Source organism: Papio anubis, chromosome 17 (genome assembly GCF_008728515.1).
Source record: "Papio anubis isolate 15944 chromosome 17, Panubis1.0, whole genome shotgun sequence".
NCBI classification, from domain to species: domain Eukaryota; kingdom Metazoa; phylum Chordata; class Mammalia; order Primates; family Cercopithecidae; genus Papio; species Papio anubis.
The window spans coordinates 34,173,365-34,188,015 of NC_044992.1; the positions used below are offsets into that span (position 1 = coordinate 34,173,365).

General features: G+C 37.0%; 1 protein-coding gene across 1 annotated transcript in view; it reads left to right on the plus strand.

The window, feature by feature from the left end:
• The window catches only part of HSF5 (heat shock transcription factor 5), a 59,971-nt gene that overhangs the window by 15,418 nt on the left and 29,902 nt on the right, over positions 1–14,651 (plus strand). Inside the window, exons 3-5 of the mRNA XM_031657518.1 lie at positions 6,986–7,080; positions 10,952–11,473; positions 13,127–13,304. Coding sequence (XP_031513378.1) covers positions 6,986–7,080; positions 10,952–11,473; positions 13,127–13,304 — 795 coding nt within the window. The remainder of the gene's footprint in view (positions 1–6,985; positions 7,081–10,951; positions 11,474–13,126; positions 13,305–14,651) is intronic.

Here is a 14,651-nt window from a genome sequence, read left to right on the forward strand (position 1 = left end):
CAGCCTGGCCAACAGAGCAAGACCTTGTCTCAAAAAAAAAAAAAAAAAGTTATAAAAATAAACTTGGATCTGGTCTTCAGATAGTATAACCAGTAAATGTTGAATTTTATAACATTTCATAAATTATTAATTTCTCTAGTAAAGTCAAACACTGCAACTAAAAAGTTGCCATCAGACTAACTCATAAAATGACTCATTGGAATCATTTTTTTCTTTCTCACATTAGAAGCAGACTGGAGTTACTTTTTATGTTTGTTGTTCCTCCCTTTAAGTGTCAGTTTTCCATTCTTACCACTTCTTCAAAGGCAAAATTTTGTAGATCTAGCATTAGTTGACTCTTTTTATTCTTGCCTTATCTAGAATTCAGTTTTTCCTCTGATGTTATTTTTGGTCTACAACTGTGATTTAATTTTCCTCTTTTATGAAAATCTTCATTTTAAACCTTTTAATTTTACTTGTTCTCCACTATATATTTGAACATACATCATCTTTATATATAGAATCCTATATTGAGAATTGTTTTTCTTTAACACTGAATAGACTCAAAATCAACTTTGCCTTTTTTTCAAAGTTTTAAACTCAAGGCAATGATTAGTAAATTTGTAGCTGCCCTTCATCTCTTTTTTTATTTAACACGTATTTATGTAGTAATCACTATGACCAGGCACTGTTCTTAGTACTCTTTAAATATTCACTCATTTAATCCTTAAAATACTCTTATAAAATAGTGTAATTAGCCTCACTTTATAGATGAGGAAACTGAGGCACAGCTAGGAAGCTGTGGGCTTGGAAACAAATCCAGACAATCTGACTCAAGAGTCTGTTCTTTTGGCCACTGTGCTCGCCTACCTGCCTGCCTGTCTGCCTGCCTCTCATGAAGAGAGTCTTTTGTTTTTTAGCTTTGTTTTTCTTCTGAGACAATTTTTGTCTGGTATATCTCTTCCTCAGAGTTAGTTCTAGGGTAGACAACAGCAATTGGACGGGGAATCTACCTTTGTATGCTGCTGGTGGCATTGTGATTGCTCTGGGTTATTGACTCACCCTGTCCAAGTAGAGAGAATGTACTTCAATTGCTAGAGTGGGAGGTTCAGTCTGGGGGCTCTGTGGGGTGGGGCTGCTTCTAACTCATTTCTGTATCCCCCTACACCTACCATAGTTCTTGCTGTAATGGGCCCTAAGTACATAATTTATTGAGTGGAATGAACTAGTTCTAGTCCCAGCTTTGCGGTTAATCATTGGATATGAACTTCAGTGGATTATATCATGTTATGTGGCCTCAATTTCCCTTTCTATAAAGTGGCCATAATAGTTTGAGTGAGGAATTAAATAATATATGTGAATTGACTTTGTAAAATTTAAACACTATTTACATGTAAAGGATCAAGTGTTTTAAAAGCTGTGCTTAATTTTATTTTTATTATTTTTTAAGAGACAAGGTCTCACTTTCTCACCAGACTGGAGTGCAGTAGCATGATCATAGCTCACTGCAGCCTGAACTCCTGGGCTCAAGCTATCCTCCCACTTCAGCTTCCCAAGTAGCTAGGACTACAGGCACACACCACCACACCCAGCTAATTAAAACACATTATTTTATTTTATTTTTTTGGTACAGCTAGGGTCTTGCTTTGTTGCCCAGACTGGTCTCAAGCTCTTGGCCTCAAGTGATCCCACTGCTTAGCCTCCTGAGTTGCTGGGATTACAGGCCTGAGCTACTGTACCTGTCCAACAGCTGTCTTTTAAATGGTCCTAGAAGGCTGGGCACGGTGGCTCAAGCCTGTACTTCCAGCACTTTGGGAGGCCGAGGCAGACAGGATCACTGGAGGTCAGGAGTTTGAAACCAGCCTGGCCAACGTGGTGAAACCCCATCTCTACTAAAAATACAAAAAATATTAGCCAGGCATGGTGGCGCACACCTGTAGTCCCAGCTACTTGGGAGGCTGAGGCAGGACAATCACTTGAACCTGGGAGGCTGAGGCTGCAGTGAGCTGAGATTGCGCCACTGTACTCCAGCCTGGGCAACGGATCAAGACCCTGTCTCAAAAAAGTAAATAAGCCTGGACATTAACACTTTAAAGGCTAAATAAGAGAATTTATAAGAATATAAGCTTTACCCCAAGATACACGTGATATTTTTAATTTTTATTAGAAAATATATATATGGCCAGGTGTGGTGGCTCATGCCTGCAAACCCTGCACCTTCAGAGGCCGAGAGGCAAGAGGATTGCTTGAAGCCTGGAGTTCGAGACCAATCTGGGCAACAGAGCAAGATTGTGTCTCAAAAAAAAAAAAAAAAAAAAAAAAAAGAAAAGAAAAGAAAGAAAAGGAAAAAAAAAAGAAAATATCCATCTTGGCATGCAGTTCTAGGTTAAAAAATATATATATGTGTGTGTGTATATATGTGTGTGTGTGTGTGTGTGTGTATCTCCTATCATTTAAGATTTTTCTGAATTGGCCCTTGAGCAAAAAGAGTTACTGATTGTTGTTTTAAAGTACATTTAAATTCTATAGGTGTGATCTTTAGGCTTCTAATCCTACATTAATGTACATAAATATAGAATATAGAATTATAAGAGGTTTTTGATGCTGTTACTCTTGTTCTCAGGCAGTCTGTATTGCTCCTCTGAAAGTACTTCATTTTGTGCTTATGGGAAAGAGGCACTTAGCACCAGGAATCTCTCTCTGTCCTCTGCTAGAAGAAACTAAGCAAAAATGCAATCATATTTACCTTTTTAAAAAATTGTGAAACAATATACGTAACATAAAACTTAACCACTTTAACTGTTTTTCAGGGTACTGTTTTGAGGCGTTAAGTACATTCACCATCACCACTGTCTATCTCCAGAACTTTTTCATCTTCCCCAACTGAAACTCTGTACCTGTTAACCACTAACTGCCCATTAGAGAATGCCAACCTGTCCCTGAGGTGGAGAGGTTGTCCCTAGCAACCACTGTTCTGTTTTCTGTCTCTGTGAATTTGACCGTTCTAAATATCTAATATAAGTGGAATCATATATTTAATATATAAATTTACCATCTTTTTTTTTTGAGATGGAGTCTCACTCTGTCACCCAGACTGGAGTGCAGTGGTACGATCTTGGCTCACTGCAACCTCTGCTTCCCAGGTTCAAGCGATTCTCCTGCCCCAGCCTCCTGAGTAGCTGGGATTACAGGCGTGTGCTACCACGCCCAGCTAATTTTTGTATTTTTAGTAGAGGCAGGGTTTCACCATCTTGGTCAGGCTGGTCTCAAACTCCTGACCTTGTGATCTGCCCGCCTTGGCCTCCCAACGTGCTGGGATTACAGATGTGAGCTACTGCGCCCGGCCAAATTTACCATCTTAACCATTTTTAAATATACAATTCATTGACACTACTTACATTCACAATATCGTGCAACCCTCACCATCGTTTCCTAAACTTTTTATCACCCAAATGAAACTCGGTACCCATTAAGCAATAGTTTCTCCCAACCCCTGGTAATCTCTAATTTATTTTTTGTATATATGAATTTGACTATTCTAGGAACCTTACATGAGGAATCGTATAATATTTGTCCTTTTGTGACTGGCTTATTTCACTTAATGTCTTTAAGATTCATCTATATTATAGTATGTGTCAGAATTTTCTTCCTTTTAAAGGCTGGATAATATTCCATTGTATATATATAACACATTTTGTTCATCCACTCATCTGTTGATGGATACTGAGTTGCTTCTATCTTTTGGCTGTTGTAAATTCTGCTATGGTGAACATGGGTGTACAGATATCTTTTCAAATGCCTGCTTTCACTTTGAGGTATAAACTCAGAAGACCTTTTCTTTACCTCACCATAAATGAGGAGATACTGGGGTTCTAGTTGCTGTAGGAACTTATCTTGAAATTAAATATACTATTATGATGTTTTTTTTCTTTTGAGCATTTATATTATGGGGTATTTTCTCACTGTTGACATTATACTATTCTGGAGTAGATTCAAATTCTAAATATTTTGATTCTATATTTGAATCACTTCCGTAGGATAAAGTACATTAACTTGTTTGCCTCACCTATAGTAGGAGCAATAATTTTTAGTAACTCTGACTTAACATTTTTATTACTTAGAAATTTTTTGAAAATGTCATTAATGCCTATATTTATATCTGAAATGGAATTCTTTTAATTATTTTCAGTTTTTCTTTCTACATGGAATTTAATGCCTCAACTGAACACTGCCTTCAGGAAGACACTGAAAGTTCTTTATGCAGATGAATGTATCTTAGGACATAGTGATAAACTAAGTTTTATAAATGTCAGTGCTTTCATAATGCACAGTAGATTATTTTTTCATATACTAGGCACATAGTCAAATTTCTATGCCTAAGTTTTCATATTCAGTAAACTTACTAATACCTTTGTTCTATTTTGTTGACTATACAAAATAGGACTACAGTGGTAAGGAATAGCCATTGAGGAATCTTTTTGGAGTGTAATCTATTGAAGTCCTCATTTTCTTCATACAGGTACTGTTTTGCTTTCCATTTGTTACTGGATACTTTAAAGAACATTTACTTTTTTGCTGTTTCCTGAGAAACCAACTCAGCTATCAAGCTATCAAAAATATATTAACATATTCTCTGTTATATATTGTAGTTTATTTCTCTGAGAAATTTATTTTAAAGTACATTTTTATACCTATTCAAAATGTGTAACCAATGGAGTCAGAAACTTCCAAACAGTAAAACTAACACCTTTTATTGATTTATTTGTAACAAAACACTGCTTTTTGGTACCCTGATGGAATGGACCTGCAGCTCCCAAGTCTTTCTCTACCGCTAGGTGGCTAGATTTTCCTTAGCTGCTGTAACTCTAGGGGAAAAAGAATTTTTTTTTCTCTTCTGCAGTTTTGGCAAGCTCTGCAGATCTTGCTTGGTGTTTAGCTATTTGGATTCAGTTGATTTCCTAGGATATTTGTGCTGTCAGACACTTTGGGAAATCTAATTCAAATCCAAAACATTTAATATATATATTTGAATAACCTTCAAAGGATCAAGTCTAAGAACCTGTTCTGCTAACCTATATTGGAAATGATAACAACTTGAATTTTATGAGGCAATCTTAGTAATATATGGCTTTTTAAAGTCACCAAAATTGTTAAAAAATATGTCATCCAAAAAATAACCTTTATATTTATGTCTGAACTATAATTTTGCCAATTATTTCAAGTTTTCTTTCTGTGTGCAAAATTTAGTGGTTAAATTGCTCATGATACAAAGAGAAAATATTTATTTCTACTGTATCTTCATGAACTTCTGATGTTTTAAAAATCAATATTCATGGAGAAATAGGGAAGCATTTCGGTTAATTTTTTTATAATCCTTAGGTCAATTTACCTTTAAAGATTAAATAATGAGATTAGTAATTTTATTAGCACACTCAAAATATGAAAAATGTGGACATAAAAAGGGAGAGTTGCCACCTTATTGATAAAGACACCTTTAAAGATATTCGGCAAGTAGAATTCTAGTAAAACTACAAATGTTACATTTCAGGAAGAGGGTTTAGCTTAGGGAATTATTGTGAGATATATACAATTTTTTTTTTGGACATAGGGTCTTACTCTGTCACCCAGGCTGGAGTGAGGGGCACAATCACAGCTCACTGCAGCCTCTACCGCCTGGGCTCAAATGATCCTCCCACCTCAGCCTCCCGAGTAGCTGGGACTACAGACATTTGCCGCCATGCCTGGCTGATTTTTGTATTTTTTGTAGACATGGGGTTTCACCATGTTGCCCAGGCTGGTCTCAAACTCCCAGGCTGAAGGGATTCGCCTGCCTCAGCCTCCCAAAGTGCCGGGACTACAGGAGTGAGCCACCATGCCTGGCTGTATTGTGGTATATTAAAGAGCGTGTGCTTTGGAGTTTAATTACTGACTCTGTCACTTCCCGCTTTGTGACTTTTGGCAAATTACTTAATATCACTGAGCTTTAGTTTACTTGTTTTGTAAAGGCAATATATGTAAAGCATTTACTACTGTGCCTGAAACAGGGTAGGTGCTCAACATACATCATCCTCCGTTTAATCCACAGTTGTGCTATTAATAACTGATTCTCACTTATACTGGAGAGTCTCTACAAAAAAGCAGACTCAACCTATTATTAAGACTGCATCTGTAAGTAACTTTGCTAATACCAAGAGTTCAGGCTTTTCACAGTGTCCTGACTATAAAGGGAAAGTTTTGAAAATGTGTTTCTTCTGTTAAAATAATAGCAGCTAACACTTATTGATTGCTTACTGTGTACTAGTACTCTTCTAAGTTCTTTATGGATATTAGCTCATTTATTCCTCGTAACAACCATATTTGGTAGGTCCCATTATTCTGTTGTTATCTCTATTTTAATAGGATGCAGAAACTGAGGCACACAGAGATTAACCTTGCTCAAATTTACACTGGGCTGTAAAGCCAGGCTGGTGGAGCTGGGCTCCAAAACCAGGCAGTCTGGCTCAATGATCTGCATTCCTAACCACTTGCCTAAATGATTAAAACATTTTTGTATACATTTCTACTGGATGCATTGTTTAATGGTGGAACACTTGGAGAATATTTCGTACTTATTTTACTCTTTTAAAACACTCCACCCTCCAAATAGTGGTTACTGTTGAAATGATTGAAATACTTATTTTGGAATTTCAATATATTCCTCTATTTTCAATAAAATGAAATTACTTTCAATAAAAATATATGGTTAGAAAGATAACAAAATGCTTAGGTGTTAAATCATTTACAAAAATAGACATTAGACATGAACCTTTTAAAGGCCTTTAAAATTATTTTGTTACTTTGTTGTTTTCAATAAATAACACCACCTAATTGGACTAAATATTTTGTTAGACATACAAAGGAAGTTCTTCAAATTTGGATTTCTTTCCAGGTTGAAAGAGGGGAGCTCCTTGAATGCTATAGAAGTGTATTGTGGTTGATGGCTTTTCTGTGTTTGAATTTGTTCCAGCTGTGCTACAGTGCTGTTCTCCTACCCACATGGATGCTCTAAGTAGTTGTGTCACTCCCACTGCCTCTTCCTATGCACACTGCAACTACTTCCAGGTAGGAGTCTTGCAACCGTGGCCATGCTCTGCACTTCATGTGCGATTTTATCGACCTTGCAAAATTTCAAAGTGTAATTTTATATTAATGAGTAATCAGAAGTAAGCTGTGGATTAATGGGCTTTGTTTTCTCAGTTCTTAAAAAAAAAAAGGAGAGAGAATTGATATAAATAATATCTCAGAATTCTTCTAGGCCAGATCTGTTCAGTATAGTAGCTACTAGCCACATGTGGCTATTTAAACTAATTAAAATTACATGAAATTTAAAAATTCCTCAGTTATACTAGCCACATTTCAAGTACTCAATAGTTTCATATGGTTATTTAAATTAAAATTAAATAGATTTAAAAATTATTCCATATTTAAAGTAGACACATTTTGAGTGCTCAGTAGTTTCATATGGCTTATGGCTACTGAATTATACAGCACAGATCTAGAACATTCCCATTATTGCTGCAAGTTGTTTTAAAAAGTGCTGTTCTGGATTTTTCCAAGGTAAAATGAATACCAGATAAACTATACAAGTACATAAGTCATCAAATGACAGATTCTTCCAAGTTGATACAGATAATTAGACTTTTCTTTTTAAGGAGAAAGGAGAAAAATGTCAAAAATGAGAAATTTAAATGGTGGCCCCCTTTATCCATAGCCCATATGTTGTAAACACCATAGTGGTTCAGCATCCCATATTCAAAATGCTTGGGACTAGAAGTGTTTCAGATTTTGGATTTTTTCAGATTTTGGAATATTTGCAAAAACATAATGAGATATCTTAGGGATATGACCTGAGTCACATAGTTTAAAGGTAATTTCATACAATATTTTTTGTAACTTTGTTCATGAAACAAAGTTTGTGTTAAGTGCTTTTGTGCTGGAATTTTCCACTTGTGGTGTCATGCCAGCACTCAAAAAGTTTCAGGTTTTGGAGTATTTGGGATTTTGGAATTTTGGATTAAGGATGCTCAACTTTTACTCCAAATATCTTCTCATTATTTCTTAGGAGACACTTGCTTGGAGTTAAATGTTTTATATAGCTATTTTAAGGATACTTTTAAATTCCATGCTTTGTATTTTTATGCTATAACTGCTAAAGATTGGAATTGCGTGTTTGCCTTGGATAAGCATCTAGCCAAGATAGTTTCAGTTCTTAAGAGAATATCTTACTAGTGGCATTAGGGTACTCAAAAGAACATTCCTCTTTTTTTTTTTTTTTTTTTGAGAAAAATCTACATAGGAAGTCAAATTATAATCAGGTTGTTGTTTGAAAAGTATAGGATGAGGTCAAGGGGACTTAGCTGGCCCTTTTCATGGCTGATATGATCAAGCATGATATCCCAGTCCATTCATCTTCACTGGAGGGACACACCTATCCCACAGTTAGATGCTCTTGTTTGTGGGTCCAGGCACTCTCTTCTCTGGATCATACTGGAGATACTATGACAGTGTTTATATCTTGATTATGTTGTATGCTAAATGAAACATTTTAATAAAGACCTTTTCTTGTTATAGAGACAATATATGGCCATGTGTGGTAGGTCATGCCTTATAATCCCAGCTCTTTGGGAGGCCATGGTGGGAGGATTGTTTGAGGCCAGGAAATTGAGATGAGCCTGGGTAACATAGTGAGAGCCTATCTCTAAAAAAAAAAAAAAAAAGAAAGAAAGAAAAAGGAGGGAGGGAGGGAGAGAGAGAGGGTGGGTTAGTTGGGTGTAGTGGCGTGTGTACCTTTCATCCTAGCTTGGGAGGCTGAGGTGGAAGGATCAAGCGATCCTCCCACCTTGAGGAGTTTGAAGAGTTTGAGGCTATAGTGAGCTATGATTGTGCCACTGTATTCCAGTCAGTGCAACACAGTGAGACCCTGTCTCCAAAAAAAAAAAAAAAATCTGCCAGGCGCAGTGGCTCATGCCTGTACTCCAAGCACCACTTTGGGAGGCTGAGGTGGGTGGATCACTTGAGGTCAGGAGTTCAAGACCAGCCTGGCCAACATGGCGAAATCCTGTCTCTACTAAAAATACAAAAATTAGCTGGGCGTGGTGGTGGGCACTTGTAATCCCAGCTACTCAGGAGGCTGAGGCAGGGGAATGGCCTGAATCTGGGAGGCGGAGGTTGCAGTGAGCCAAGATTGTGTCATTGCACTGCTGCCTGAGTGACAAAAGTGAAACTCCGTCTCAAAAACAAAACAAAAAATTTAAAAAAGAAGACAATACATGTTCATCATAGGAAAATAGAGATAAGCACACATAAAATTTTGAAATAGAAAAATGGGAAGGTGTTTCAGATTCCAACCTGAAAATAAATGCAATTAGTTTAGTTGGACTGTAGGTATGGGTGAGAGCGTGCGTGCACGGTCAGTACGTTGTAATGTTTAAGAGCAAGAGTTCTTGAGTATGGCAAACCTAGGCTTGAAACCTGGCTCTGTCAGTTATTTCATTGTAACTTTGGGTAAATTAGGAAGTTTCTGGACCTCAGTTTTATCATTTGAAATGGAGATTATCACATTTCACCAGGCTCTTTTGAAGGTTGGATGAAATCTATATAAAGCACTTTGCGTGTGCTTGGCACATAGTAATAACTCAATAAATGCTGCTATTGGCTATAGTCACTTAGTGCTTATACCATTTGAATTTACATTATTTGGCATTAGTGGCCTTCCGAAAATCATTGACAGTCTTTGTTAATGAGTGTGTTTAGCAACATCAACTCACTGCATACTTTCTTTAATCATAGCTCTTCTGTATTTTAAGTTTATAATCTGATGTATCAGATATAATCTGTTTATAATCTGATATAATCAACAAACATTTATTGAATGCCTACTCTGTGCGAAGCTCTTCATTGGGCAACATCAATTCATTTCATGTTTTATTTAATCATTCTTCTGTATTTTATATTCACAGATCTTTATCACCAAACATGTATTAAATGCCTACTCTCTGCAAAGTAGTATATGTAAGAGAATATATCTTAAAGATGTAAATCTAAAAGCAACAGCCATTTTAGTCTCTTGCTTTATTATTATTATTATTATTTTTTTTTTTTTTTGAGACAGAGTCTCGCTCTGTCGCGTAGGCTGGAGTGCAGTGGCCGGATCTCAGCTCACTGCAAGCTCCGCCTCCCGGGTTCACGCCATTCTCCTGCCTCAGCCTCCCGAGTAGCTGGGACTACAGGTGCCCGCCACCTCGCCCGGCTAGTTTTTTTGTACTTTTTAGTAGAGACGGGGTTTCACCATGTTCGCCAGGATGGTCTCGATCTCCTGACCTCGTGATCCGCCCATCTCGGCCTCCCAAAGTGCTGGGATTACAGGCTTGAGCCACCGCGCCCGGCCTGCTTTATTATTAAAAATAAATAATCCCAGGAAACAAAGGGCATTTGATACTCCATCCATTTTTCCCCATATTATTTGGAACAGAATATTAGTACCACTCCCTGAATCCGTAGAAGGATTGGTAGACTTTTGAGCATCCTGTGTTTGAAATTTCCTTACTGCATTCCTAAAACAGTATATGATAGATACAAATTATGTTTTTGTCTGTCAGCTTTTATGGAAGAATTTGGTGTATAGATGCTTTCTCAGCAAATAGGTATTTGGGTACTATAGCTTTTGATTTTGTATAGTTTAACCCTAAGAATTATTGACCCATTGAAGTGTTAAACTTAGCAGAGTGGTTGACATGTAGTACATACTAAGTAAATGCTAACAGTAGATTTGAAGCTACTATTGCTGAAAAGTAGATTCGTGTCTAGGTTTTCTTAGTGATCTTTAAGTTTAATCTATTTATGTTTAGCACTCATCAGCCTAAATATTGTAGCTTTCCTCCTTTATCTCATATTTGATTTTCTATCCAAACAGTTATATTTTTTCTTTTCCCAGAATCCTTCAATGCAATCCTCCTATCCAGTTGAATTTTTGCCTTCCAATTGGCCCTGCAGTACTACTGATGAAAATAAAAAGACAGAAGTAAACCTAGAGGCTGTCTTTCAGATAGTAGATGAGTTGCATTCCTCCCCTAAATTGGAGATGGTAAAGGTGGAGCCTGTTGAGAATCAGTGCCCAACATCTCAATCTAACAGAGGCCAACACATTCTAGCTAATTCTAACAACAGCAATCCATGTTCTGCAAGTCAGGCTAGCCAGCTGGAGCCACTTACTCCTGTAGGCTCAGATATTATGTCTTTTGTGGTTGGAACAGAACAAGCAATTGCCTGCTCTCTACCACAGTCACCTGAGTACATCTATACCATCCACACAGCTCAGCCTGTTGAAAATAGCACAATACAGGAATCTGCAGCCATCCAGCAAGCTCATGTCAAACTGAAGGAGCACCTAAATCATAATCCATCTCCATCTTCAGTAGTATTTGTGCAGGAAGGGCCACCATTCAGCACACACCAGGTAAGGGGGCAAAGAAAAAATCCTAATAAAGCTCAAAGTACCTAGTACTTCTGCTAAAGACTATTCTAGTGGAGAGTTTGTTCAGATTTTATTTGGGTTTAATACTAGTTCATTATGGTTTCCAGGAGGATCATGTCGCGGTGCTTCTGCACAAAAGATTCAGAAAGAAGTTACCTTAACCCTTAAGCATCCTCTCATTGTATTATGCATGGTCTGAAGTCAACCTCTAAAGAGAGGTTGTCTAATTGAGCATTGTGGTATGAAGCTTATTTTCATGTTATAAGCATCCCTTGAGTTTTTGCTTCCTATCTTAATTCAAATAGATTAGATATGCCTAGCCGATAATTCTGTTACCCAGGAGGGATGGTTTATTTGACAGGCATTATGAGGACTTTCCTAGCCATTTGTAGCACAGAGGTAAGGAGATGGTTGGAGGTCTTATCTAACTTTATTACAGCATCATTGAACTGTAACTTGTGAGCATACTGTGTTTGAATTTCCTGACTAATATCTGCACTCCTAAAGCAGAAGGTAAAGGCTAATTCCTTTATTGCCACTAGTTTATTACAAGAAAATGAATAAACTTTAATTCTCAATAATTAGTAAGAATAATTCATCAAAAGTATATCCACAGAAACAACGTCAAATAGCACCTGTTGTCATTGTATAAGAGGAAGCTAAATAATGTGTACACACTGGACATACAATGTGGAATAATAGACATTGGAGACATTGAAGATGTGGAAGGGTGGGAGAGTGGGAGGGGGAACAGAGATGAGAAATTACTTAGTGGGTACACTGTACACTATTCACTCAAAGCCCAGACTTCACCACTATGCAGTATATCCATGTAACAAAATTTTACCTGTACCCCTTAAAATAATACCCAAAAAAATCCAAATTAAAAAAAAAATTTTTTTTTTGAGATGGAGTCTCTCTCTGTCACCTAGGCTGGAGTGCAGTAGTGCAATCTTGGCTCACTGCAGCCTCCACCTCCTGGGTTCAAACGATTCTTCTGCTTCAGCCTCCTGAGTAGCTGGGACTACAGGTGCCCACCACCACGCCCAGCTAATTTTTTGTATTTTTAGTAGAGACGGGGTTTCACCATGTTGGCCAGGCTGGTCTCAAGCTCCTGACCTTGTGATCCACCCACTTCAGCCTCCTAAAGTGCTGGAAGTACAAGTATGAGCCACCACGCCCAGCCTACAAAAAAACTTTTTAAAAATTAACTAGCACCTGTAGTCCTAGCTACTCAGGAGGATCACTTGAGCCCAAGAGCTTGAGGTTACAGTGAGCTATGATTGTACCACTGTACTCTCACCTGGACAACAATGTGAGACCCTGCCTTAAAACAAACAAACAAAAAAACCCACAAAAAAAAACAAAAAAACCCCTGCACTTTTGTAAGTTAAAAAAAAAAAAAAGCAGCTTCATGGTAGATATTCCTCTGATCATAAGTAAATGTTTTAGCTCCATATACATTTTAGTAGTTTGTGTATGGAGAAAGGTATAGTATCATTTATAAGAATGAAAAGCCTTATAAGCTTGTTTGTTGGATCATGTTCCTATAATAGAACTCCTCTGATAAAATATCTTAACTTTTAGCAGATATTTGGAGGAAATCTCAATTAATGAATGGGTTTAATATTTTAGGTGGATGCCAATATAAAATGCCAGACCAGTTCACGTGAGAATATCTTGCCTTCAGAACAGATGGGATTCCTCATTTCAGAAATGGGGCCTGCTAGCAAGCCTAGCAAAGACACAGGTTTAGCCACTCCAGCCAGATACAGAGAGCACAGAAGCAACTCACAACAAGGAAAGTCCCCTGGTAAGGATTATTGTGCTCTAGAATGCCAGAAGTAGAATCACGCTGTAGAATTAATATGTGAATGACAGTTTTTCTGGGTCTCCATTTGTTATTCATAATTGTATTATACCTGTCACATTGCTATTTTTACATAGCTATAATTTTAACTCTATATTTGTTCTTAATTATCTTTGTAAAGTATGTAATAGTTATTTTCCTAGTATTACATATAATGATTTGGGCTTTGAAAAATATAGAACATATTAAGAATAAGCAAAGGAATTTAGATTATTTAACTTGGAGAAGGCAGGGATGAAGGATGATTTAATAACTATCCTAGATGCCAGACTTCGAAATTGTAGTTGGACTTGTTCTGTTATTAACAGACTCTAGGACAAGAGGGCATGTACTTATATTGTGACAGGAGAAAATTAGATGGAAATTTATGATATTATCCTGAGCGTATTATAAAGGTACTGTAAAGTATGACCCTATACCAATGGTTTGTTATTCTTGCAGTTTGTAAGAACTCAGAGTAAGTGATTGTTTTAGGGACATATAGTTGCTTCTAATATGACAAAATCATGTTTTTTGAAGAAAATAGTAACATCTAATAAAACGTGTATTTTATATGATCCAAAAATCAGGTTACCAAAGTCTGCAATGCACAATTTTAATATTCTAGAATTACGTGCATGTCAGGGGCATGCAGTACAGGAATTAACCAGGACAAACAATCATTTTAACCTACAGTAATTTGAAAAATGTTGAGAACTTCTGTGAGAACTTTTCCAAAAAGTAAATTAATAGTGATATGATCATAGGTCATAGTATAGCTCAGATTCATAGGGTTCTTTCTGCAAAATGTCTTTTAGGCTAAAAACTATCCATCATTTGTTCACTAAACTTAGCTTGCATGCTTTTAGTTGACTATATTTTCCAATCCATCATTAAAGATTAAAGGTTTCTCACCACTGAAGATGTTTAACACAATGGCATGAGCCTTGAAGGCAAGTTAGATGAGAGAAGGGCAGGAACTAATATTTAGTGTACCCATTTTTATGCCATACGACAAACTTGATGGAAGTGGTATTGTCATTTTAAACTTCAGGAAATTTAGGCTTAGAGTAAGTAACTTGTTCAAGGTCACATATAAATTTGTTTTCGTTTTTCATTTTTTTGAGACAGAGTCTTGCTCTGTTGCCCGGGCTAGAGCACAGTGGCATGATCTTGGCTCACTGCAGCCTCCTCACCTCATGGGTTCCAGTGATTCTTGTGCCTCAGCCTCCCAAGTAGCTGGGACTACAGGCGTGTGCTACCACACCCGGCTAATTTTTGTATTTTTAGTAGAGATGGGGTTTCACCATG